The following is a 26,509-nucleotide window of genomic DNA, read 5'->3' as shown; positions in this document are numbered from 1 at the left end:
TGGCAATCGTAGCACTGACCTCTGTTTCCTGAGAAACAGCTGCTGTTGACCAAGGGCGCAGTGCAGCACCGTGCTTCCTCAAGGACTGCAGCGGCAGGACAGAGCCAGCTGTTTGTTCCAGGATCACAGCTCACGAGCAGGCTCTGATTGCTACCTATTTTCCACCCACTCATGAGATGTGCACTGAGATGGTAAAGCACCCAATGGAAGAAAAGGTGCCAAGACCCTATTTACCTCTAGTAGTCGTGTTCTCATCTGATACCTGAATCCCTACAGTACAATGCGTGCTGTAGATGAGAGCACCAGGACCCCTCCAAGCATTGAGGCCAAGGAAGGGCACCACACAGTTGCTGCTGAGACTGAGATGAACCAGACGCTGCTTTCTGTGTCCGTGTGGGAGCTGTGCCATCAACAACTGCACACAGCCTGACTCAAGCACGGCACAAAGCCCAGACACACCACTCCCCATCTTGCTCTGTGCCTTTGCTGCTGGTTTCTGCTGCGTGCATCTGAGCTTCCCATGCCCTGGCAGCTCCCCATGCCTGGGCAGGTGGCAGTATGCAGGCAGCTGCTCGGGGCAGTACCTGGAGGGAAGGGTAGACATCCCTAGCAGCACAGGGAGATGCATTTCCTGGGGTGTGCGTGCATGCAGATGGCCAGTCCTCACCAGTCCTTAACAAACAAGCTCAGAGGGTGAGGAAATGAGAAGTGGCCAGAAACAAATGGCAGTAATGCACACAAAAGTGGTTTCACCTCCAGCATGCTAACCTGATAATATGAAAAACCAAGCAGATAAAACAATCCCCTCCCTCCTTATCTGATCTGATGACTCATTTAGAAATTACTCGGGTAATTCTATCAGTAGGAAAGGGTACATCAACAGCAGCTGATGGTTTGCTGTGAACGAAAGGAGGCTGACAAAGGAGAAACTCACAAAGAGGGAAAAGGGGAAAGAAATCACAGCTCTGGGAGCGTCTGGGGGTTCCTTCTGAAGCCTTCTGCCTGGTCACCAGTGTGAAGCAGGGCAATAACCCCACAGCCAGTGTGTTTTTGAGTGCTCTCCCTAATGGCAGAACAGCTGTCTCACACCTGCACCATGCTAGGACCCCATATGGGAGGAGGAAGTGGTTATAAAAGGACGTTTTCCAGAACGAGAAACAGAAAAAGGTGGTACAAAGGGGAAGAATGTGGCTGGGCTTTGGCAGTTCCCAAGTATTTTTCTCCTGATAAAAACTGCCAACTGGCCTACAGAGACCACGAATGCTGCTTCATCTCAGCCGTGGCTGCTAGACCTGCTGTACTCAGTAACATTTCTCAGCTGGAGTTTGGGCTTTTAGCAAACAGAACAGGAAGGCTCATAGGCTGCCCACATACAAGGAAGCCTGATATCCAAATGACATTCTGTGCACCACGCAGCCATCCTCCGAGCACACAGACAAGGCAGAAGATGCAGGATGCTGTTCCCCAAGTAAGCAGACTGCATTCAGTCATGACACAGTGACTGTGATGTGCCAGGGCTATCTGTGAGCCTCACCCAGCTGCTTCACTGTTCAACACGTGGAAATAACAGGAAACAAAAGAAAGCAGACCGAATAAACCTAATCCAGACCAAAATTCAGCAAGGTCATCTGCTCCTAGAATTCACTGCAACTTTGGCTACAGGATGACCAGCCAAAAGCTCACTCTTTATTTGCCTTATTTCTTATGCTTTCTCAAAGCACTTATGGCACCCTAACCTGCTTTCAGAAAGGAGAAAAGTTGGAGTGCAGAGCAGCAGCCTGAGGGAGATGGCAAGCCTGATCTACAACAGTGAGCCAGAAAAAGGATTGCTCTCCACATCTGCAAGAGCTTTCTGTGCTGCACGCACTGTTGACATGTGGCAAAGCAGGACAAATGCAGAAGACAAATGTTGCCTTGTGCGCCTACCTTTTAGTTTCAGGCCAGTTAATGGAGAGAAGATGTCACTGTTGAAGCAAGAAGAGCAAACATCCCATCCAGGAGGAGTGCAGGGCTGCAGGGAGAGCACTGAATCTAGCACAGATACTGGAGCACTTTCCCTCTTCTCTGGCATTCTTTACAGTGAAAGCTGGGTCAGACACACTCAGTATCCTCAGACACAGCAACTGCAGTGATGCAGATGTGCGAGTACCCACCACAGTGTGCAAGGTGGAGCCCAAAGCTCAGCTCCTTGGAGGCTGCACTTCACCACTCCAGTGTTAGAGCCCTACACTGCAGTCACAAAGAAGGTTTATGGGCAGGTGCCCCCCAATGCAATGCCCAGAGCTCTTCCCTGAGAATTCCTAGGACTTGAAGCACCTGCATGGGGTCACCCCACCCCAGCTGTGCACAGGGAGCAGGCACACCCCTGTCCTGGGCAGGAACAATATCAGCCTCTCTCTGGTTCCCAAAACACCTCTGAGGTGTTTCTCCAGTTTACTGCAGCAAAACCCCAGCAGAAAAGAGTATGGAGCACAAGACAACAACAACAAACTGGTTCAAGTTGTTGCTGCACTTTTACAGAAGCTCCTCCTGCAACCCAGACATCACACACCCAGTCAGAAACCACTGCTCGCTTCCATCTCACCAGTTTGGGAATGTGAACACAGCCCTGCACACCTTGCTACCAGCTTGTGGCTCTCTGGGTGTGAGCTTGGGCTACTGAATTCATGCTTAGTCCTCTGCACAGGAATATTAGACTTCTGCTTCCACCTCCATCAGCAGGCTGGTGAACCTGCAGAAGCCATCAGCAGCACAAGACTGAGGGACAGGCAGCACCAAGGTGCCTGGCACAGCCCCACACAGAGGAGACAAAATCTCTCACAACCATTACCAACACCAAAAGATCAACGTATTTTTTCCCTGTGCAGGTTTCTGCCCAAGGCACGCAGAAATCATAGCCAAACCTTTCGCCTTGTAAGCAGCACAATCACAGTATTTACCATCAAAATCAACGGGACTCAGACTGGGCCATCCTCAGCCTCCCACAAGCACGTGAGGATAAAAGGGGAAATCAGCAGAGGAATGCACCAGGTTAAGCAGAGAACCTGTGACCGATCAACAGCCACTGAGCTCCAGCACAGACCTTGAGCCTGGCCCTGACCAAGAGAGTCCTGCATTTTTTCAGGTCATCCCATGTCTCATCCTGACTAGCACACTAGAGCCTCAGTGGGGCTGATTCTCACATCCCTCAATCCCTTGGCATCAGGGCATCCCAGCCACTGCTGGAGCTGCCACCCACTGTCTCTATGGTTTGCTCTTAGCTCAGCAGCTTTGGCACAGACAGCGTGAGCGCGAGCACTGCTCCACAGGGCATCACACACCACAGCACTGCACCAGCATCTCCCCAGCTACGTGCCTAACATGCCACATGCAAACACTTCATCATAAGACATACAAATTTTAATATCAAAATAATTTGGTATAAAAATACTTTTGGAGACTGATGGCAAGCAGCCCCCCAGGCACTGCAGTGAGCCTCTTAGTCCCATGGCTGGCCTAGAGAGGAAGGCATAGCACAGCCAGAGCCTCTGGAGTCAAAGCAGCAGGCACAGTGCAGAGCTCACCCTCCTGCCCCACCAGGTGTCAGCGAGGCTGGCTCTGGAGCCAAGCAGCACCAGCACCAGTGCACTCTGAGCCTGGGAGTGTGGGACAGCCCCAAGGAGACAAAGCCCCTCAGAGCTGACGAGCGGGAGGGGCTCTGCCCCGTCCCACACAGCCCCCAGCCCTGTGCCAGGCCATGGAACACAGCCGCCTGTGCCACTCCTTGTTGAGTTTGGGCCTCAAAGCCCCCCAGGCAGATGCAGAGCAGAACAGAGTTATATCTCTCCTAGGTCCTCATAGACAGGAGACAAGCTACACTCATCCACACTCTGCTCCTTCCTCTGCCCAAGCTGGGGCTTCATCACCCGGCAGTACAGCACCTCCGTGTTGTTGTTGTTGCTGCTGTTCAGGCCAGGTTTGACGGCCGCCTTCTCAGGAGCAAGATTCCCTCGCCGCTTGCCAGGGTCCTCACTTCTTTCAGCACATTTGGAGATGAACGTTGCCGGGGGCTTGGGAGCAGGCACTGGCTTGGGGCCCTTGGTCTTGAAGGCAGGAACTGAATAGTCATCAGTACTGGGGCTGTAGGGGAACTCGTAGCCGCTCTTGCCATCGTGGCCCTGCGTGCGCCAGGCCTCGCCTATGGGCCGTGCCTCGTCGTAGATGCCGGCGGCGGCGGGCAGCATGCGGGGTGCGCAGCCCTCGGGCTCGTCGTAGATGTGCTCCTTCCGCGGCAGGCCGCAGCCCTCGGCACGCAGCTGCTCACAGGAACCCGGGAACAGCACCCGGAGATTCGCCCCCTCCGCAGTCCCCGCGGCCTTGCTGTCAATGGGGTCTGCGTACAGTGGGTCCGGCCTGGGTCGGAAGCTCTTCACGGAGTCCAGAGGCTCTGAGTAGAGGCTGGAGGGATCCTTGTCTGGCAGGACGGCCCGCGGTGCCTTGGGCAGAGGGGAGCGTGGAGGGGTGCTGGTGAGCGGGGGCTTGGCCTGCACCACGGGTGGCTCTGGCAGCATCCGGGTCTTCAGCAGTGATATCGCATCTCTCTCCTCTGCTGCAGCAGAAGGCCGGGGTGCCAGGCCTGCCTTGGCTGCTGCAGCGTCATCTCCTTCCGTGGGCTGCTCCAGGCTCAGTGCATCAGCCAAGGCCTGGCGGAGCAGCACCACACTGGCGCTGTCAGATTCCAACGAGTCACAGCTCTGCTGGTTCTCCTCCACCTGAGCTTTCTGTTCCCGGATGGAGGCTTCCACCAAGCGGAAGATCTCATTGCCCTGCTTGGTCTCGAAGGTGAAGTTCCCTGGTCCAGAATCACAGCGCCTGCCAGCTTCAAAGGAGAACATTACCTGCAAGAGAAGCCAGCAGTCATGTTCTGCTCAGCAACACCCAGAGCCATGCAGGCCGTGCCCCCCTGATGCACACGTGGCTGCAGCGTCGGGCTGCGCACAGCACAACTGAGCACCCTGCTGTGAGCACTGAGGTTGTGCTTCGCTCAGTGGCTGCACAGCACCCAGCAGAACTGGAACAGCTGTGAAATGGGGCACACAGCTGAGGGGACAGTGCTGCAGTCACCCAAGGACACAGCTGCAGGCCCTGCTGAAGGCTGTCCTCTTCCCTGAGCTCTGTCAGCAGGTTCAACAACTGGTACCACAGCACACACTGGGAACTGAGTAGGGCAAGAAGGAAACAGTTCAGCAGGAGAAAATGCTGTGGGTATCTAGGCTAAGTCAGCATCAGTCAGGCAGAAGGGAAGCAAGAAGATAAGGAATCCAAGAGAGGAGTGCAACTTTCCATGGGAGAAAGGCCAGAAACAGCAGTTTGGTTACCAACAGCAAGCAAAGCATGTCTTGCAAGCATTGAAGTACTTTATGTCATTAACAGTAAAGAGAAGCCTTGACCAAGGCTGTACTTCTCAGGCTGAGCACATTCGTGCATAACTTCCCATTGGCAAATGCACAGACCCTTCTCAAACCTCTGAACCCAGGAGAGACCAAAAGTCTTTCTGGTGTTGTCTGGCATGTAGCAACTGTCTGTGATTCCTGTAAGAGCCTTTGAGGACAGACTTGTTTCTGTGGGTCAGCCATGCTAAGCAAAAGCACAGCCAACTCATCCCCACCAGGGGACCCGGGAGTGCAGCCACCTGCTCCTGCAGTGACTCAGCACTGCTGCCTCAGGCACTGCCATCCTGAGAACAGCTTAGTTTCTGCTTCTGTTTTGGTGAAGTGCCACAGAACATGCTGCTGGCAAGCTGCAGCTGATGGCATCACTTCTGTAAACAGCCCCAGGGAGGCCACTTTCTTCCTCCCCAGCATAGCAGGTACAGCTTGCAGTCTGTGTAGCAGCAGGATAGATGGGGAACCCGCTGCTGCAGGACATTGGGGAAGCACAGGCCCACACAGGTCAGTCAGGCTCACAGCTGTGTGCCCCAAAAGGTGAACATATCCAGAGCAGAACAGGTGTCTCAAACAGCCCATCCTGCTCCAAGTACTGCCCCCAAGAGGAATGACCACATGCTGGGAGCCATCAGAGTGCCGAGCTCCTCCCGAGCAGCATGGGTTTGGAGTGCAGAGAGAGAGAACAAGGGTGGGCAGTGGCTGCGATGGCCTCAGTGGGAGCTGGGAAAGGACTACGTGGAGCAGGGCTGTGCAGGTAGGCCTCCAGAGGGGTGGGAACACCACAGCTCACGCTCCTACAGTGACACCACTGAGGAGCTGGGAACAGACCAAGGGACACAGATGCCCCAGAGATGCTGCTGTGGTCACTGAGGGCTGCAGCAGCCGCAGCACTTGGCAGAGTCCACAGCACCAACGCCACAGCAGCCAGGGACAGCCAGTGGGAAATGAGCAGCATCCTTGGCTGCCATCCACACACCCACCTTGTCCCGGCCGTATCTCCGGAGTAGCCGGTAGGGCCAGACGTAGAGGATCTCACTGGTCCGTGGGTCCTTCAGGATGAGGCTGTCACGTTCAGCCTTGAGCACGTAGGAACCGCGCAGCTCACACCGCTCCGCAGCCTCAGTCCGCTGCACCGTCACCCAGAAGGCATTCACTGCAGGAAGAGGAGTGCTCAGGGGAGGCAAAGATATCCCACCCCTGCTCTCAGCACTGCCTGTAGGAGCCCACCAAGGGCAGCAGTAGACCCCACCTTCATCTCTCGAATAGTAGATAGAGTTCACAGCCATCTCCAGGACTGGCGCCTCCCTGCTGCCCTCTCCACAACACTGGAGTGCCACAGTAGCATTTCTGGAGCCATTCCTCTGATGAGAGAGATAGGATCAGTGCCAGCCCTTCTGCCTGCACCAGCTTTGCAAGGACACCTTGCCATCACTGTCCCCTGCCCCATTTCCCCCAGGCCCCACTGCCCTCTGCAAGGGGCCCACCCAGCCCAGCACAGCTCAGCCAAGCCCCCTCCCACCCAGCGCCACAGACCATACCCACCCAGAGTGACAGGGACAGAAAGAGACAGGACTGGGAAGGAGGGGCTGCACGGAAACCCTAGCATGGCCCTCAACCCGGTGCATGGGACAGGAAGCAGATCACACAACCATAGAGGATAAAAAAGCCCTCTAAGATCATCAAGCTCAACCCCAACTCATCTCCACCGTGCCCATTGACCATGTCTCTCAATGCCACATCTCCGCAGCTCTTGAACACCTCCAGGGACGTGACCCCACCACCTCCCCGTCCCAATGTCTGACCACTCTTTCAAATAGGAATTTCTCCCTGCCCTTCCAGCAGGCCTCCCTCCAGACCCTGCCTTGAGCAAAGACAGCACTGACACAGCCCCCTCGTGGGAGCCCTGTGCCCATGGCACCACTGCCCACTTGACCACTGGGGTAGCTCAGGCTTGGCACACAGGCGCATGCTGTGGAGGCCAAAAGCAGCCCCACTTCCACGCAGACATGCTCCAGTATGGCAGATATCAGCACCCAAAGCACAGCGCAGGCCCGGCTGCTCTCCTAGCTACACAAACAGGAGAGGGAGCAGATGCCATGACCCAGCCACAGCAGCCCGTGTCCTGCTTCTGCACAGCCAGGAAGACAGCACCAGGATTAGTGCACAGACTGCAGAGGGAAGCGAGCACTTCTACTTTTAGCATATGCAGAACTGAAAGTGCAACACAAGCACTCTGCCCGAGGCCACATCTCCACAGCAGAGTCCCCCGAGGACCCACATGGTAGACGCACCCTCGGTGCCCCCAGGGACCCTCCTCTGGGGCAGCCCCATGCAAACCAGGGGCCCGCTGATGTCCTGCAACAGCCCTTCCAGCGGATTTTGTGCTGCTGCACGAGGGTCCGAGCTCAGACCAAGCAGGAAACTTTCCCAGGGTCACGTGGCCGGGCTTGCGGCACATCTTGCAGAAGGCAAGCTGCTGCAGTTTCAGTTTAAAACTAGTCACATGAGCTCCCCTGCAAGCTCTAAGGCCCAAACAAGGCCAACAGATTCTCTCTGGCTTCTAAACAGGATGCACACTGCTAAAACCCAAAGTCCAAGAGCTGACAGCAGCAGCTTCTGCTCTCCTGAAGTATCCAACGCAGCAGAGCTCAACCTGGAATCAGGCAGCCAAGAACCCTGGCTTTGTTGGACTGTGCCTTTCCTCATCTTCAAAAGAAAAAGAATCAGAAAGGTTTGGGTTGGAAGTGACCTTTAAGATCCTGTAGTCCCAACCCTGTGCTACACAGGGTTGATGCATCTCCCACGGGGTCAGGTGCTCACAGCCCCATTCACCTGGCCTGGAATGCCTCCAGGGCGGGGATGTTCACAGCCTCAGTGGGCAACCTGTTCCTGTACCTCACCATCCTCACAGGAAAGAATTTCTTTTTATTCCCTAGTCTAAATCTACCTCCTCTTTAAGTTTAAAGCTATTTCCCCTCATCCTGTCACTACCTGCTCTTATAAAAAGCCACCCCCGTCTTTCCTGTAGTCCCCTTCAGGTCCTGGAAGGTCACTATCTGGTCTGCTCTGAACCTTCTCTTCTCCAGGCTGAAAACCCTCAGCTCCCTCACCCTGGCCCTGCAGGGGAGGTGCTCCAGCCCTCTGATTATCTCTGTGGCCCTTCTCTGGGCCTGCTCCAACAGCTCCACGTCCTTTTTGTGCTGGAGGCTCCAGGACTGGATGCAGTGCTCCAGGTCTCACAAGAGCAGAGCAGTGCAAGTGCTCAACTTGCTGCTCACACTTCTCTACATGGAACACAGGACACAGCTGGCCTTCTGGACTGCAAGGACACACTGACAGCTCACATTGAGTCTTTCATCAACTGACACCCCTAAATCCTTTTCCTCAGAGCTGCTCTCAAGCCATTCTCTGTCCAACAAATATCTGTGCTTGGAATTGCCCCACCTCCATTGTAGGACCTTGAAAGAAATCCCATCCTGATCTCAAATCATCTCCCCAGCCCATTCCCAAGCTGCTCACCTTCTGGACAGCAATTAACACAACACAAAATCTCACTCTCCAAGCAGATGAGCAGAAATTACAACCAAGCACCTATGCTTTCTTGCAGAGACCATATGCAGCAGCTCCTACGCCTTGTGCTCCAGGGCAGGCCTTCAGTACAGCCCCTTGATCTCACAGCACCTTGCCAAACACATCCTTAAGCTGCTGACCAGCTTCTGGACCCTAAGCATGCAACTGGCAGCTACCAGGTGAACAAAGGTGTTAGCACAGCACTGATCCAAGCAAGCACTCCCTGCCTTACCACTGCTCCCACCATACTGAATGTGGGGGGTGGGCTCCCAGCTGAGTCCCAGGAGCCTTGCCTAGGACAAAGTCTGCAACACCGTCTGCATGACGCAGGGCCACAGACATGGAATGACACCCAGTGCCATACCAGTGCCTCTGAGCTGGGCCAGTCACTGACAGCTGCAGGGAGGCCCTGCAGAGAAGCCCAGCCTTGCATCCATAGCCTGAGTCTGGTGAGCACCACCTAGCAGCAAAGAACCCTCCCACCCCAAAAGGAGCACAGAACACACGTGGGACCAGGCAGGCAGGGACCACCCTCATGGAGACACGGATGCCCACATGCGTGGGCCACCACTGCCCTGTGAACTGCCTTCACAAGGACGCAGTACATGGCTGACAGCCAGCCTGGGGAAGGGCAGGGAAGCTGGAAGGTTGTGCCGTGGGCCAGCACGGACACTGGCACTGGGGAGTGACCCCTAGGCTCGGTAAGGGGCTGCCCTGTTCCCAGAGCTGCTTGTGCTTCCCAGGAGCCTGATGGGTCCCAGAGCCAAGTACTGCACCATGCTAAGGGTTCCACTTCTGCCTCTGCAGGAAAGGCAAAGCCAGCTGGGTCCGGAGGAAACACCCCCAGCTCTGAGCAGGGCTCCGTGCAGCAGCACAGCAGCACAGCGGATGTCACAGAGTGCAGGGCACAGGCAGGAACCCTGGGGACAGCGTGCTGAGCAGCCCTGCGGTCCCACGAGCCCAACCCGGGCAGCCGCTGAGGCCGGAGCCGCTCCGAGGGGCCGCGACGCCGAGACGCGAGGACCCCGACCCCGCCCCGCTCACCGGGAAGGCGATCTCGCACAGCTTGGCCACCCACTCCTCGCTCTGCTGCTGCTCGGCCGCCAGGAGGTAGCTGCGGCCGCTGGTCTCCAGGCGGAAGGCGGCGGTGCCGGCCCGGGGGCCGCTCTCGGAGGGCGCGGGGGTGACGCTGGTGCAGTCCGCCAGGCGCACCACCGTCTTGTCCAGGCGCCGCGTACCCAACCGCCCGGCTGGACCCGCCGCGTCTTTGCAATCGAAGAACTCCAGGCGAGCGACGCCGTGTTGGCTGGCCGGGAACAGCGCGAACCAGCCCCGCTTCCACCGCTGCAAGGCACGGAGTCAGCGCGGGACGCCCCGTCCCGTCCCGTCGCCGAGCGCGGCCGCCACCCACCCTGGCCCTGCGGCCGCCTGTGCAGAGCGATCGGCGGCCCCCATCGTTCGGCAGCGCCCGCAGAACGCTCGCCTCGGCTCGACCCACGGCCCGGAAACCGTCCGACCCCGGCCCCCTCCCACCCCACGGCCCGGCCCCGCGCGGAGCCCACCTTGGCGCCGAACTTGTTGCTGTGCTGCACGAACATCGGCCCCTCCTTGGCCGGCGGCTCCATCCCGCGCCGCCGCTCGCAGCGCTTCCGCCGCCGCTCCAGGGCTGAGAGGCGGGACGGGGCGGGGCGGGGCGCGCACGTGTCGGGGACGCGCGGGGGGGCGAGAGGCGCGGAGCGCGTGGAGAGCGGGGAGCGCGCGGGTGCGTGGGTGAGCGGGGAGAGAGAGAGAGACAGAGAGAGAGAGAGCGAGCGTGTGCGTGTGAGTGCGCGTGTGCGCGCGTGTGTGTGTGCGCGCGAGTGCCCAGGAGCACTGTCCTTGTCCCCTCACTGAAGGGCTCCACACAGCCTGGCATCCCCAGTGGATGGTGGCACTGGGATCTGGCTGCTGGTGCAGGATGGAGCTTGGGCACCCAGCGCTCCCAGCCCAGAGCTGCGCCTGGCCACCACAGCCCGCCCAGCCTAGGGGCCAACCTGGAGCCCAGCCTGTCCCTGCAGTGCAGGCTTGTGCAGAAGGTGAGCGAGCGTGGCCTGTGTCCAGCCAGCCCCGGTAGTTGCTGCTTGCTCAAGTAACCCAGCCTGGCAGCACAGAGCTGGCTTTCATGGGGTATAATTGTCTGCACTGATGCATATTGACGAGCATAATTCTGGTTACGAGCAGCATCATGCCTGTCCCAGGGGCTGAATCTTCACATGCTTTGAGCACTCCTTGCATTCTGCAGCTGCCTACATGCCATGTCACTGCGCTCTGAGCACACTTTGGTGGCCCACAGTGCACTCTGACTGTCGGGCTGTGGCCGGTCAGTCGCTTGTAGGCTCCTCACTCCCCAGATGGCCCAGGCAGCATCACCTGGCTTCCTAGCACTGCCTGAACCTGCAAGGGGGAAAGGGAGATGCCACAGACCCTGGCTCTGTTGGCCCCTGACACCCGTTTTTCCTATGCAAAGCCATGCAGGCGGGTTAGATGGAGGCACTACCGGTGGTGATAGCCGCTAGGAGGGCCCTCAGCCCTGCATGCAGGAGTGCACCAGTGCTTCTCCTGGCCTCACCCCCCACACACAAATGGACCACAGTAACAAAGCCACGTGCTTGCTTCCCATTACAAAGTCTTGTGGCTCAGAGAGGCTGCAGGACACAGATCTGCCTCACTATTCATCTGACAAACAGGAAAAGCAGCCAGAAATAGAGCAGAGTAGCGCAGTGATGACGAACACGAGGTTCTGCACGCACGCAGGTACCGGTGTCCGTGCAGCTGCAGACCAGGGAAGTACTGACGTGGCAGCACTTCTGCAAACCAGAACCTGCGCGACGGCGAGGATCACGAGCCAAACTGCGTCAACAGCCCAGAGCAGCGTGACGAGGCCAGATGTTTGCGGGCAGGTAAACCACGTGCAAGGCGAAACAGTCCGATCTCTGCGGACGCGGTGGGCGGGGGAGGCATCGCAGCCCGCACAGCACGAGGGAAGCGGCGCGGGGCGCCGGAGCTGCGGAGGCGCCCCGCACGGCGGCGGCTCGCACCGCTCCTCCCGTGGCACCGCCCGCGGCCGTCCGAAGCCGCCGGACCTCTGCCCGCGAGCTGCGCGAGCTCCCCGCCCCGCGCCCGGCCCCTCTGCGGCCCCACCTGCCGGGGCCGCCCCCTGCGCTGCGGCGGCCGCGTCTGTGCGGGGCGGGCACGCGGTATCCTTGCGCGGGTCCGTCCGCGCCCCTCCTCGGTTCCTCTCCGTCCCTCGACTTTCCTCTCCATCCCTCCCCACATCCTTCCGTGTACCCGTGTACCCTCGTACCCTCCCCGCACCGCCCCATCCCTCCCCGCACCCTTCCGCCCGCCCCACCACCGCAGGGCCGTTCCTGCGCGGTCATGGCCGAGCGGCCGCGTTTCCTCTGCGGCGTGGTGGAAGGTAGGTCCTGCCGGTCCCCACGGGGCCGGTGCCTCTCCGGGGCGCTGCAGGGGCTGTCCCGGCCCCCCAGGAGCGCGCTGCGGCCGGGAAGGGCCGCTTCCCGGGAAACTCGCCGAGGCCCGTATCCCGGGAACGGGGGAGGCAGCCCCAGCCCTGCACGGCACGGCACTCTGCGCCCGAGGGTGTGGAACCGGCAGCCCCTGGCGAAGGTCCCCAGCAATCTCATAGAGCACGGATGCGTCCCTCGCAGCCCCAGCGCAGCCCCCTCCCAGCATCACGGCGCGGCACAGGGATGCGCTGCTCTGGCTCCAGCACACTGCGGTGGCTCTTTCTCTTTTGGCACGGGGCCCAAACCCTGGGGTGCGCTTCTCCTGCCTCGCTGCCTGCAGCACAGCGCTGTGCCTGGCACTGCCCAGGGAGTGCTGCTCTTGTGGCAGTTCCGTGTAGCTCTGCCCCCCTCAGCTGCTGTTCCTGCATGCAGCTCCGCACCTCTGCGGCTGGGCGATGCCTGGCACCTGCTGGTCAGAAGCATCTCCTCCTTTCCTGGCAGAGCATCACCACAGTGCAGCCCACTGCCTGCTGCCTTGCCTGGGGCAAAAACACTACAAATAAACATAAATCAAACAAAAAGTGTAGAAATGGAGAAGCTGATCGCAAGGAGGAATATGAGTCAGACAAGAATAGTTAGTGTAGGAAAGCTGACCTGGGAAAGACAAGAGATGCTGTCAGCAGAGCTGCTCCAGGAGGAGGAGATTTCTAGAAAGTGAAGGAGGAAGAGCATCCCTCACCATGCAGTAGCACTGACACTGGTGGGAAGCGCTGGTGCTGCAGGCAGAGTGCTGAGCTGGGCACTGCTGGGCCAGCATGTCCTACACAGCCCTGCTCCCTTCTGACACTTGAGCTGTGCTGGAGGCAGCCAGAGGGCACAGGCAGTCTTGTGGCTGGGTGACCATGTCTGCAAATCTGGGACAGAGTAGGTGGTGGAGAATGGCTGCAGCCTTGGGACTTTGCTTTCCCACATCTCCAGCATTCACTGACAGCACAGAGGATGGCAAACAGTGCTGCTGGCTGGGTACTGCTGTCATCTTCTGGGCCACGGGAGAGCCAAGGGGCAAACACTGCAATACTCATCACTGCTCACCTGTTCCTAAAAGAGCGGGGCACGAGCATCCTTCCTATGGAGATGCCACCGCAGGAGCCAACAGGTTTCTGTTGGTACAGTTTAATCATTTTTTTTCTGGGCAGAATACTCTTGGAGAGTTTTCGACTGTGCTGCTGCTGGCATGGCGTGTGTAAGAAAGGAATGTCACTTCTGTGAGGCAGTGTCAGCTCACAGTGAGGCCCTTGCAGGCAAAGGCTGTGCAGACCCCAGGGCCTCCTAAGCTGTGGGCTGAGCAGGGCTTCCCATGGGGTGGGTAACAGAAAAATCTCTTTTTCATGGAAATACGTTCTTCAGATGAAATACTTGCTGGGATCTTTGGGTGACTCTAGATTTGGCCCCATGCACGGGGTATGGCTAGCAAAGCAAATCTATATTCCTTCAAAACCAATGGAGCAGGTATGTAGATGTTCAAGCTGTTAAAGGATCCACTGGCAAACAACAGCGCTCAGCGCATGCTGCAGTGCAGCCCAGCAGGCTGCCATGCTTTGTGCTGGCTGCTGTGGGGCAGCAGGGATGTGGGGTACTGGCAGGCAGTGCACACCTCAGGGCAGCACTGGCCTCGTTGCAGCACGCAGAGCCAATCCATTCTGCTGCATGGGCAGAGTCCTTACAGTCTGCCCTGGTGCACAACAAATGCATTCACTTCTCTCAATCCCTGTTCTGGTTCGACTGCTGGAAAGTACTTGACTAATTTAAAAGCTGCCGGTGATACTGAGCCCATCTGACACTAGGAAGCTGCCCTAACGGCTAACTGCCATCGCTGTTCAAGACACAATGTATTGTCTGTGAGGCTTCATACCTGGGCAGGTAGGTGTAGGTGCTCTATTTGAGCAGAGATTGGACCAGATGATGTCCTGAGGTCCATTCCAACCTCAACCATTTGGTGATTCTGTGATTCTGAGACTTGACTGTATGGCTGAAATACCATTTCTTGCTAGATTTCAGCTTGGGCATTTAAGTGTTTCTCTTAACTTGCTCTTTAAGAAGCAATCAAATCTGCATCTCCTCAATGCACGTTTCTGCCCGTTCGCCCGTTGTTCCAGGTGAACTTGCTCTCCCCTGTTTTTTTTACCCACTGGCTTTGCAAGCAGCTCTGTGCCTCCCAGATCTTCCTATGAGCAGAAGTAGGAAGGCCCTATGCTTGACAGTGGTCCCAGTGGGGAGAGGTGCTGCAGGACCAGCAGCCCCTGGCTGCACCCAGGCCGCACAGGGCAGGCTGAGTGACACTGCAGCCTCCAGCTCGTGTCACACACCGGTGCCCAGCAGCCTCCCAAACCTGCAAGTGGCAGAAGTAGAAATGCTCAGAGACACCACGGATCTTGCTGACAACAGATCTGCATTTCCTGCATTCAGTTCTGTTGTATGAGCCGTGGGAAGGGCAATTCCCCGGCTCACTGGTGAGCATTCCTGTCAGCAGACAGCCCTCGGGGCTGCTCAGTGCTTTCTTTGTCTGGACTTTCCCTTTACAAGGCTGTGGGGTTGGTGTTTCCCAGTGGAGGCCACACGAGGTCTCTGTGAAATGGTCTGTGCCATCAGGGCATCCCCACAGATTGTGTGCTCCTGATCACGGCCGCTGGCGGCGATGCTGCCTCGTCCTGGGCTCAGCTGGGATGGAGTTAATTTTCTTCCTGGTAGCAGGCATGGTGCTGTGCTTTGGGTTTAGGATGAGGATAGTGCTGATAGCACACCACTGTTGTTTTTTATCAGCACACACACTGAGTTAAGGACTCTCAATGAGGGGCTGGGGAGCATTGGGAGCTGAGAGAAGGCACAGCCAGGACAGCTGATCCCACCTGCCAAAGGGATGTTGGCACTGTGTGGCACTGTGCTGTGCAATAGGACTGGAGGGGTTGGCTGGGAATGGCTGTGCTGCCAGGGGGAGGAAGGGGGGGGCTGGCCATCAGTGGGTGGTGAGCAATTGCATTGTGCATCACTTGTTTTGTGTATTCTTTTGTTTTTAGTATTATTTCATCATTCCTCCTTCCTTCTCTGTCTTACGTACTACCTTTATCTCAATCCACAATTTTTTACTTCTATTTTTTAATTTTTTTCCCCCAGTTCTCTCCCCATCCCTTTGCTGTGTGGTGCATGGCTGCCTGCTGGGGTAAACCACGATGTGCCTCCAAGTCGTGCCCCACTGCAAGGCGTGCATCCTCCAAATGAGGACTGAGCTGCATCGCCGCATTTCAGCTGTAGTCTGAGTTGCTGCAGTGTTTAAAGGCAGAGGGAGCACCTTTCATTGCCCCTCTTTTTACCTGCTTTGCTCTTTCACAGGTTTCTATGGGAGGCCATGGTCCATGGAACAGAGGAAACTTCTCTTCAGATGGCAAGTATCCCGAATTGGTTTTAAACTGAGATGGGAGGTTTAGGTTGGATATCAGGAGGAAGTTTTTCACCCAGAGGGTGGTGAGGCACTGGAACAGGTTGCCCAAGGAGGCTGTGGATGCCCCATCCCTGCAGGCATTCGAGGCCAGGCTGGATGTGGCTCTGGGCAGCCTGGGCTGCTGGTTGGTGACCCTGCATACAGCAGGGGGTTGGAATGAGATGAGCATTGTGCTCCTTTGCAACCCAGGCCATCCCTGTGATTCTATGATTCTACGAATTTTGCTCTCTGCAGTCACTAGGAAGGTAGACAAGGTGGAATCCAATGGCGCATGACAGTCCCCGCTGCTCCCAGGGCCGGTCAAGGGGAAAAGCCCCTGTGCTGCCCCGAGCCGAAGTGCGGAGACCGCGGGATGGGGGGGGCGGCGGACGGAGCTGACAGGAGCCGGCGGTGCCGGCCGTGCCCACCAGGTGGCGCTGTGGCTCTGCGGCCGCTGGACGCGCCGGGCCGGGCTCGGGGAGCAGCGCGGGGCGCCGCGGGCGGAGCGGTCGGCGCGGTGCGGGGAGCTGCGTGCTGGTGGTGGCTGGAACGGAGGGTCCGGGGGCTGTGAGCGATCGCTGTGCGCCGGCAACAGCGCTGGTGCTGTGCTCAAAGTGGGAGATGTGCTGTAATGGGGGAGCGTTGGGAGATGTGAACGCAGAAAAATGGAACTTAGAAAAACTTGGAAAACCTGCGGCTGAGATAAAAGAAAGCAAGAGATATGTTTTAAATGATATTAGGGAGGAGCACTGGTGATGGCCCAGTCAAATCGGTGTGTGCGTTCATGTGTTCCCATATGTGAGCAGAGTTTTCCTTCTCTGGGAAGAAATAAGATGATGTGATGGTGTCATGCAGTCCATGACAGTCTGTTCACTGTCGGAAAATGTAAAACATCATCCACTTGGGAGGATAAATAGAACAGATGAGTAAATCAGATGGCTTTCATGCAGGAGTGCAGAAAGAACTGCCCAGGGAAGTGTCAGTCCTGTTCTGATGATCTCCAGTGAATGTTGGATTGCTGTGCAGATTCTGGACAGAACTGTGCTTTTTGAGGCCAGGGAGAGCCTTACGACAGCATGGCCTCATCTCCCAAAACAGCCAGGCCCTGCTTTAGCTCCAACCTGCACTCCTTCAACTCCAACTGCGGTGCAGCATCCAGAGAGCTGAGGATGGGCTGTGGCTGCACAGTGGGGGCTGCAAGCAGTGGTTGGGAGCCTGCAGGCACAGTGAGGAGAGGGCTGGCATGCCTGCCTGCAGACTGCCTTGCAAAGAGCCCATCTGCAGCCCCGGATGACTCCTTTTCCTTGCTGCAGGTTGAAGCGCTGGGGCCTGAACTGCTACATGTATGCACCCAAAGACGAGCTGAAGCACCGGCTGCTCTGGCGAGAGCCTTACACACAGCATGAGGCAGGTAGTGGCTCTGCTGGGCCCCAGTGTGGGGGGCTGCAGTCATTCTGGTCCCACCGTTCTGCATCTCAGCCAGGCTCAGGCTGCAGCTATGCTCCCCCTGACGGAACCCTGTGTGGTGTAGGAGCTCCAGAGCCTCCCCATTATGGGTTCTCCCCGGGGATCCCAACAGCTACAGAGCTCCTGTGTGTCTCAGGGCCTGAGCACCACCTCCCCAGAGCCCTTCTCTCCCTCTGATCCTTGAGGCTGCAGCCTCCCTTCTGCCCCTCCTGTGCCTTCAAGGTCTCACTGCATCCCTCTTCTCTGTCCCCAGCCCAGATGCAGTCTCTCATCAAAACTGCCCAGGAGCACGGCGTGGAGTTCATTTTCGCCATTTCTGCTGGCCAGGACATCGTGTTCTCAAGTGCTGGGGACAGGCTCCTGCTGCAGCAAAAACTCAGGCAGGTACCGTGGGCCATTCCTTCGCCCCACGGCTCCTGGCAAGGGTCACAGATGCTCATGTGCGGCCCCATGCCCACACCAAACGTCTGTGTGGGGCTGTGAGCTCCTTCTGACCCCAGGGCAGCTCTGGGCGCCTCACGCAGCCCCAGTGTCTGCTCAGAGCAGCAGAGCCGGCAGCTGTGGGTGCTGCAATGCCTGCAGGCGGCATGCAAGAGCTGCAGAGAGGGAGCAGCCCCATCCCAGCGGGTATCACGATGTGGGCATCGTCTGTTGGGGTGCTGCAGTGCTCTGCCGTCCCTGCCTGGAGCTCACCCGGCTCCCCAGATCCTCCTGCTGCCGCCCTCCTAGCGCCTGTCCTGTGCCCGCAGGTGGCTGCCCTGGGCTGCGGTGCCTTCGCGCTGCTTTTTGACGACATCGATCCCTGCTTGTGCCGCGCTGACACAGACGTCTTCCCCTCCCTGGCACAGGCACAGGCGTCTGTGGCCAACGAGGCGTACCGGGAGCTGGGCCTGCCTGCCACCTTCCTCTTCTGCCCCACAGGTACCCCACCAGCTGCAGGTGCTTGGCAGCCACACTGTGCTCACTACGCTGCTCCCAGCCCTTCTTCCCCCTGCAGGCTGATTGTCCTGGCAGCCTGTGGGCTCCACCACGTTTTGGGACAGCCAGGGAGACCTCAGGGTGGGGACAGGAGCAGGCAGTGGGGCAGACAGCAGTAGGCCCCACTGAAGGGCTGTGCCACCTCCCCTGCCCAGCTCCTCTCCACGTCCCTGCCTGCTGCAACCGCTGTCTGCTGTCTCTGCAGAGTACTGCAGCTCACTCTGCTCCCCCAGCCCTGCTCAGTCCCGTTACCTACAGACCCTCGGCCGGGAGCTGCTCCCAGAGATTGGGGTCATCTGGACAGGTGGGTGCCCTGTCTCAATGGCTGCACGCAGCTCTGCACTTGGTGCTCAGATGTGCACTGTGCATGGAGAAGTGCACCACCTGTGATCCCACACATGTCTGTGCCTCGATGCTCCAGGCCCAAAGGTGGTGTCCCAGGAGCTCTCGGTTGCATTGGTGGAGGAGGTGGAGCACGTCCTGCAGCGTCGCCTCCTCATCTGGGACAACCTCTTTGCCAATGACTACGACTGCCGACGTATTTTCCTGGGCCCCTACACGGGCCGTGCCCCTGGCCTTATGCCCCGGCTCTGTGGGCTGCTCCTCAACCCCAACTGCGAGCTCCAGGCCAACTTCATCCCCATCCACACTCTGGGCACTTGGTTCCACAGTGAGCTGCAGGGCTGTGCCTGCACCGACAGCACAGGTATGTGGCTCCACGCCCTGGGACACTCCGTGCACGGGGCACCACGGCCACAGTGAGGTTGCGTGCATGGGATAGGACCCAGGATGACTCTGCCCGGCCTTGCAATAGCCCTGTGGCCCCCCTGCCCACCAGCCTGGGAGAGGTGACCCTCCACCTTCATTGTGGACACGGGGTCCCCCCAGGTGATGAGCTGCCCTTCACTGGTGTCACATGTGTTGGCTTGGTGAAGCAGTGTGTGAAACTGCCCAAGCTGATGAGCTCTGTTCCTTAGGAACAGAAGTTTCAGCAGAGCTGGGGGATGGTCAGGGCCTGCAGGAAGGTTACAGCCCTCAGGAGGCTCTGGAGTTGGCACTGCTCGACTGGGTGGCTGAGATAAAGCAGCAGGTGCTGGAGGCAGGTAGGTGAACCGGTACTGTGCAGCATCCCTCGGTCCCAAGCATGGACCAGCTCTGCAGGGAGCTCTGTGGGCTGAGGGAGCTGCAGGGGGGTCATCGTGTGCTCAGGGTCTGCTTGGGGGAGTCTCTGTGAGTAGCACTGGGAAAAGGAGGGATTTGCAGCTGAAAGGTGAGGTAGAAGAGTTTGAAGCTTTGGTTCCATGGGTAGTCGTGTGCTGGGCTCACTCTCCTGCTCCAGAAGTGAGCAAGCCATGGGATGCAGGATGGTGAGCCCCAGGAGGTACTACCAGCAGATGTAGTAGTGACCCTGTCTGCATTATGAGAGAAATAGATGTTGAGAGAAGATGGTGTGCTGGGGGAGAAGGCTGATAGGGAGAGGTGTCTGAGAGCCGGGGGCAGCATGACAGCGTGACCATGTGCAGGAGATGTGCATGAGTCTGTGACCCCGCAGCGTGGTTCAGGAACAGCTTTGGGCTGTAAACAGCTCTGGGTAGTGCCCAGCTGCCCGAAGGAGGATTATGTGGCATTTGCTGCAAGGATGGAGAGCAAAGCATGCTTCCTGCTTTCCCCATTCTTGTCTCCTCAAACCATGGGCTCAGTAGAAGGCTAGGAACAAGGACAGAGCTCTGGAGGTGGGGGTTAAGCATGGTACAAGTTTGTTGCTTTGCACTATTTACCTCTGCAAAGCCTCCCCAGCTGCGAAGTCCTGAACAATTCAGAGCCCATGGTCTGGGCAGACCCTGGTCGGTGCCAGCACTGCTCTGAGCTCCCGGCACAGCTGCCCCGGGGCACAGCCATCCTGGTGCAGGTGCCAGTGGGGCCGCCCCTTTGCTCTCTTGCTAGGAGGAAGGACTCCACTGCAATCCAGCACTGGCTGCGAGGAAGAGGCAGGGCTGCATCCTGGCACAGCAGGAGGGCAGGAGGCCCTGCTTGGCCCGCAGCCTTGTGACACTGCTCCCAGTGGGGCAGACCAGCACGAACCGGAGCCCTGTGACGTGACACCGGGGAACAGAAAGAGGAAGGCAACCTCAGTGCCTGAAGAGGGCAATGGGAGCAGGGCCTCCACCGGTGGTCCATGGAGCCCTGCAGAGGATCGGGGCCGGCTCGCTTCAGGTAGCAGAGCGAGCTGTGAGCCCTCCTCTGCTCTGCCCATCACAGCAGGGAGTGACAGGTCGGCAGGAGCTCCTGTGGCTGATGAGACCCTCCACAGCCTGGGGACAGCAGTGTGCTGCAGCAGCAGGGCCAGCACCTGCCAGAGCGCTCCCCTGGACAGCGGTGATGTCAGGGAAAGGGGCAGCAGCCCTCCTGGCAGTCCCCAGCCTGGGGCCAGCACTGCTGATGTGCTCCAGATACCCTCAGGGTCTAGGGCTGACCCCAGCCCTGGCCCCATCTCACAGCTTGTTGATGGGGCCACCACCAGCCCTGTCCCCACAGCACTGCTTGCTAATGGGACTGCCATAAGCCCTGTCCCCTCTGTGCCACTGATCTCAGAAGAGGCTGGGTCAGACTCCGGTGCCCCACTGACTGTGGAGGAGGTGTGGATGCTGGTGGAGCTCTTCTACCTGCCCTACCATCACGGGCCACAGGCACAGCATCTCTTGGAAGACCTTCGGTGGCTCCGGGCCAACGGTCCCAGCATGGGAGTCCCCAGCAGATCACCAGACTCCTGTGTGGTAAGGCTAATGTGGGCGCTGCTGCAGCACAGTGCCCTTTGCAGCTGCTCTGACGCCTGCCCTGTCTGCAGGTTGCACAGTGGCGCAGCCGGGCCCGTTCCTTCGGGCAGCTCTGTGCCCAGGTGTGCTGCCTGCACAGCCGCTTCGTCCGCAGTGCGGGGCAGGCGCTGCTCTACGACCTGCACCCCTACCTGTGGGACATCCGCAACCTGCTGCTGGCTGCCAGCGCCTTTGTGCTGTGGTTGGGTACGTGAATGAGGGCACATGGGGACAGTTCTCCACCCTGGGCCACTTATCCACACCTCGCCAAACCCAGCCCAGCTCCCAAAGGGGCCCCTGGGCACAGTGGAACAGCTAGAGCACCTTAATCTCGCTTTGTTATTCTGCCTAAAGAAGTGAAAATGTCTGGGAGCCCTCCCAGCAGTCCTGGGGTCTGGCCAAGATGCCAGGGTCTCTGGTGGGAGCATTTCCCTTTGACCCCTGTGTGCATCCCATGCCCTGTGCTCCTCCCTTGCAGATGGCCGCCTCCTGTGTGACCCTGAGCACAAGGGCACCTGGGGAAGCTGCTTCAGCTGTAAGTATGGCGCTGACTTTTTCTCTTCCCTCCCCCTCAAAGGGCTGCTGCCCTCGGGTCCTCACCAGTGGGCTGCCCTTCCCCACATGCTGCCTGCTGGTGTGAAGGGCCTGGGAAGGCTGGCACAGTGCACATCCTTATGTGCTGAGAGAATGGCTGCTGGGGAGAGGGCAGCGGGCTCAGGACACCATTGGTACAGGGCTCGTGAGGGTCTGCCCTGCCTAGCTGAGGGTGAAGGCTCTCTGTGCTGAAGCCAGATGTGGGCTACGGGCTCTCTGCAAAACAGTGAGATCATTGCCCTCAGCATCCCAGCCCTGCATCTCTGCACCCAGGGACCCAACAGTGTCCCAGTGCTGCGCACCCACCTCACCACGCAAGTGGCTGAGCCCCTGCCCCGCACCCACAGCCATCAGCAGGGAGAAGTCATCTGGTGCAGTTCCTTTGCCTCTGAGGAGGACACCATGACATAACTCCCAGCTCAGTGGTTTGTGAGCAGCTGTTAGCTCTGAGGCACCATCCCTGCAGACGGCTCCTGACCTGGTCAGGAGGGAGCAGCCACTGAAGGGGAACTGAAGTGAAGCAGCCTGGAGGGGAAGCAGCATCATGCTTCAGGGAGGGGGCACACATTGCAGCAGCACTTTGCTGTCTGTTGTGATTTAGAGGGCATGTCTATTACTAGGTCAGTTTCTTGGCCATTTTTTATCCCAGGACCACCTCTCTGGTAGGAGGGATGCATGGAAGAAAGTCTTTAGCATGGGGGTGGTGAGACACTGGAACAAAAAAGCTGTGGGTGCTCTATTGGATGGGGATTTTGGCAGCATGACCTAATGAAAGATGTCCCAGCCAATGGCCGGGCTGCAAAGCAGTGTGCTGAGTTCTGCCCTGGGCTGCAGCTTTCTGGCTGTGCCAGGAGCTGTGTCACACACACATCTGTCTCCTGCTGCCTGCAGGGTGCCAGAGCATCACTGCCCCGCTCTTCCCAGGGGAGGACGCTGAGCCCTGGGTGCGCCGTGGGGGCCTCTTTGGAGACCTGCAGGTGAGACCATGCCCTTGAATACTGGGGGCTGGAGGAGCCCTTGGGAAGCCAGGACCATAGCTGCTGTTCCTGCCCTGCCATTGAGTTCCTGTGTGCTTGAGAGGCAGAGCTGCTTGGGTGCTGGTGCTGGGGCTTGGGGTGGAACATGGAGACGTTTCTCCTGCTGCTCCAGGGCAGGTGTGGGGGGCAGAGCAAGCTGCTCCTTGACAGACTGCCTCCTCCAGGCACTGCTGCCCGTGGGGAACAGCTGTGACCTCTTCTGCCATCCACCTCCGCTCTTCCCATCCCGACAGCTGTACCTCCTGCGCCCGCTGCTGCCCCAGGACAAGGTGAGATGGAACATGCCACCCTGCAGCCCCTCCTGCCCCTCACCCTGCATCACACCCTGCATGGCATAAGAAGAAAAGTGCATGCTGACTCCCAGCCGCGGAGCTGAGGTCACAGCACAGGACGACGACAGTGGGAAGCAAACCCCAGGATCAGGCCAGTGTGGGGTTAACTGCACAGGGCTGTGTCCCATGGGATGCAGCCTGCAGTGGTCACACAGCTCTGTCTGCTCTGCCGCCCCGCCAGGCTAAAAATGCTAACAGTGCGAATCCACCATCATGGGCACAGCACACACATCCCTGCTGAACACAGTGCCCTGCAAGGCACAGCTAGTGCTTATAAATAACAGAGGAGGAGTTGCAGGCACATGAGAGCAGATTATAATGTCAGACTGTGACTGCCAGCAATTCCCAGTGCAAGAGCTTGTTTTCAATTGCCAGTTGTCAGATTACGTCTGAATGCATCTTTCCACTGGAACTTTGTGGGAAAAACTCGGCCGAGCACTTTGGCCAGCAGTGGGAGCAGAGCTGAGGAGTGCCTTTCTCTGCCTCTGCTGCTCCCCGAGCCTTCCTCTGAGAAAAACATGTTCTTGCCAGGATGTCCTTTGTTGTCCTTTGTGCTGACCCTGTGAGCTCTAATGTGACCAAGGCAGGAATTCATGAGAGGGTTCCCCTTCGCACGTGCTCCATGGAGAGCGTGTTTTGCTGCTGTTCAGCTTCTCTGAGCATGCTCTGGGCTGGGCTGAGCAGCATTTTCTCAGGAGCTGCTGCGAGGGGGTGCCTGACTGGAATGGCAATGGCTCATTTTAAAGCACGCTGTGCTGTGGCAGCAGGACGCAGCACACAATGGCTGCATGCATCGCGTCGCTCAGCGCCAGCACCCCCAGCACTGCAGCACCCACCTCCCCTGGTGCCGAGGGCTGGGGCTCTGGTCGTGTTCCTCTCTGGGGACATTTCAGGCAGCTGTGAGTGCTGCCTGAAATCACACTCCAAAGGGGCTGTGGCAGAGCAGCAGAAGCTGAAGGGTTGCAGTGGGGCAGGATTGGGACTGAGCTGGGTTGGGCTCTTCCAGGGCAAGCTGTACCAAATGTTCCGGGAGGGTCTGGATGGTGAGCCCAGCACTGTGGAGGTCCTCGCGTCCCACCCTGACCTGCTGGGTGATAGGTGAGACCTGATCCGCGGGGACCCCCTGGATGTGTGCCCAGGCAGCATGGAAGCAGCCAGCCAGGGCCCTCCTCTCATCCCTGCAGGGAGCAACACTGCCTGTGCCACAGCCACTGTGGGACTGTGGTGTCAGATGTGGGGCAGGGAGGGTGCGTCCAGGGGGGTCCTGGTAGCTGCCATGGGGATAGAGATGCTCTGTCCCCACTGGTCCCTGTGAGGGCTGCAGTGTTTACACTGGCAGAAGGCATCATTAGGACCTCAGTGGGTTGGGGGACGCTGGGTGCTGCGTCCCAGGAGTGGAGGCAGCCGGCAGCTCTGTGCTCCGTCTGTGCTGCGCTCGGCCCCAGCTTAGCGGTGCCCTGCTCTGTCTGGCAGGGTGCTGGGCAGCTTCCTGAGCCTCAGCCCTGAGTACACCTTCGTGCTGGAGGATGAGGGCGGCCCCTGCGGCTATGCAGCTGGAGCGCTCTGTGCTGAACGATTCCTGCAAGAGCGCGACAGCAGCTGGCTGCCGGCCATGCAGCGCAGGTACCCCCGGGAGCTGGGGGTCCTGGGACAGGTGAGGGTGTGACTGTGGTGCTGGGATGGGGTTGGGGAGGGAGGGTTCCCTCACTGTGTATCGCCTGCAGGGTGTCCTGGAAGAAGCACTGCTCTTCTTCCACACGAAGCCGGTGGCTGTGCCGCTGCCCGTGCTGCGACGCTTCCCTTCCCTGGTGCAGCTGGACACGGCCCCGCGGGTGCAGGATGTGGGTGCCAGCCGCAGTCTGGCTGTAAGCCTGCTGAGCGCCCTCAGAGCCAACGGTGAGCTCCGTGCTGGTGGGGCTGAGGCACCCCTGACCCACCCCAACCACATCCTGTCTGCTCCCTGCCCACTTCGGAACCGGGGCAGCCCTCACTGGGGCTCCTTGTCTGCATCCTGGCTCTGCCCCCAGCACCATGAGTTGCACAAGGGGACACGAGGGACCCAGACCATGGTCTGAGCTCTCCTCTCTCCCTCCAGGCTCACGGGGAGTGTTTTGCCAAGTCAGTGCTGCAGACCACCGGCAGCTGAGCTTCTACAGCAAGCTGGGCTTCGTCGCGCTGCCCTTGCCCTGTCCCAGCTCCCCTGGAACGCAGCTCCTGGGACGTCTTCTCTGAGCGAGCATCAGGGGCAGCCATGGGGCAGCACCACGGGGCCCCATCCCACACGGGATCACTGGAGGAATCAGGAGCGTGGAGCTTCTCGGGCCAGGCAGGGATGTGGGAGCGTGGGCTGGGGGTGAGCGAGGTGCTCGTGGGGTGTGTGCAGTGCACCAGGCTGTGGGCTTTTTGGCAAGAGAGAAGCATTTCTGCCCTTTTGGGAGATATGGGTACTGGGAACCTTCACTCTTGCTGGCTGAGCACCCTGAGCACCCTGATGCAGGGCATCCCTGGGCTGTGAAGAGCTCCCAGCCTGCAAGTGTGGGGTGGTGGTCCTGGAGCACAGCACGATAGTGTGCCAGTCCTGCGGGTGGGGCTGCCCAGCTCTCCATTCCCGTGTGGACCCAGGCTGGGAGGCTGGGGCTGGGGCTGGTTCTCAGCACCCAGGAGCTGCCTTGGATCAAGCTTGCACGGGGCACAGTGAGGCAGACACAATTCTGCTGCCCAAGGACTGATGAAAGTTCTATCCCTGGTAATAAAGCATTTGCTGGCCTTGTTGTTGGTCATCTCATGGGGAGAGCATTGGGATACCACCGACTCCTTCCAGCAATCCATAGCTGCCAGCCACCCAGCCCCGTGCTTGCAGCCAGCACAGTGGGACTTCGGCTACAGTGGCAGCCACAGCTCTGCCTCCAGCTGCTCCCCGGCCTGGGACCCCTCACCACAATGAGGAATGGCCCCAGTGCTGGCAGCGTGTGCTCAGCCAGGGTCCCCGCACCTCCTCTGCAAGATGGGGTCTCCTGTGGCAATGGCTCCGTTATGGGTCTCTGGGGGCTCCTCATGCCAGCAGGGCTGTAGAATGAACGTCTGTCTGTCCTGCCACGGTCGTGGGGAAAGAGTTTGGAAGGAGGGATGGAGGGACGAAGGGCTCACGGGAGGCTGCCTCTCCGTAGCTGCCCCGTACCCGTACGGCAGGGAAGAGGCTAAAGAGTGGCCGAGGTACCCGGAGCAGTGGGGACACGGGCAGTCCCTGCTTTCCCCGTGCCTGGCCAGGACGCGCTGCTCTGTGTCTGAGAGCGGCTCCGAGGGGGGGCTGC

General features: G+C 58.8%; 2 protein-coding genes across 10 annotated transcripts; one reads left to right on the top strand and one right to left on the bottom strand.

The window, feature by feature from the left end:
- Nucleotides 1-91: 91 nt before the first annotated feature.
- DOK1 (docking protein 1) lies at nt 92-10,809 on the bottom strand. The gene is made up of 5 exons (XM_048943483.1): nt 10,559-10,809; nt 10,041-10,340; nt 6,676-6,787; nt 6,407-6,579; nt 92-4,877 (listed from the first exon to the last, which is right to left on the bottom strand). The coding sequence occupies exons 1-5, from the start codon at nt 10,619-10,621 to the stop codon at nt 3,816-3,818; spliced, it is 1,710 nt and encodes a 569-aa protein (XP_048799440.1). The 5' UTR covers nt 10,622-10,809; the 3' UTR covers nt 92-3,815.
- An 18-nt stretch (nt 10,810-10,827) lies between these two features.
- On the top strand, nt 10,828-26,449 carry LOC125692665 (protein O-GlcNAcase-like). 9 transcript variants are annotated; one of them, XM_048943473.1, is made up of 17 exons: nt 12,199-12,453; nt 15,890-15,941; nt 17,291-17,388; nt 17,698-17,828; nt 18,194-18,365; nt 18,628-18,726; nt 18,844-19,128; nt 19,400-19,525; nt 20,367-21,196; nt 21,268-21,442; nt 21,714-21,770; nt 22,721-22,806; nt 23,031-23,135; nt 24,205-24,296; nt 24,672-24,852; nt 24,923-25,094; nt 25,294-26,449. In XM_048943473.1, the coding sequence occupies exons 1-17, from the start codon at nt 12,414-12,416 to the stop codon at nt 25,428-25,430; spliced, it is 2,838 nt and encodes a 945-aa protein (XP_048799430.1). In that variant the 5' UTR covers nt 12,199-12,413; the 3' UTR covers nt 25,431-26,449. The 9 variants fall into 9 exon arrangements, with proteins under 9 accessions (XP_048799421.1, XP_048799430.1, XP_048799424.1 ...); XM_048943464.1 differs by lacking the exon at nt 12,199-12,453 and adding an exon at nt 10,828-11,935 and having other exon boundaries at nt 15,890-17,388; nt 25,294-26,448; XM_048943467.1 differs by having other exon boundaries at nt 15,890-17,388; nt 23,100-23,135; nt 25,294-26,448.
- Nucleotides 26,450-26,509: the final 60 nt, after the last annotated feature.

This window comes from Lagopus muta, chromosome 4 (genome assembly GCF_023343835.1).
Source record: "Lagopus muta isolate bLagMut1 chromosome 4, bLagMut1 primary, whole genome shotgun sequence".
NCBI classification, from domain to species: Eukaryota; Metazoa; Chordata; class Aves; order Galliformes; family Phasianidae; genus Lagopus; species Lagopus muta.
This window is presented reverse-complemented; position numbering and strand designations above follow the sequence as displayed.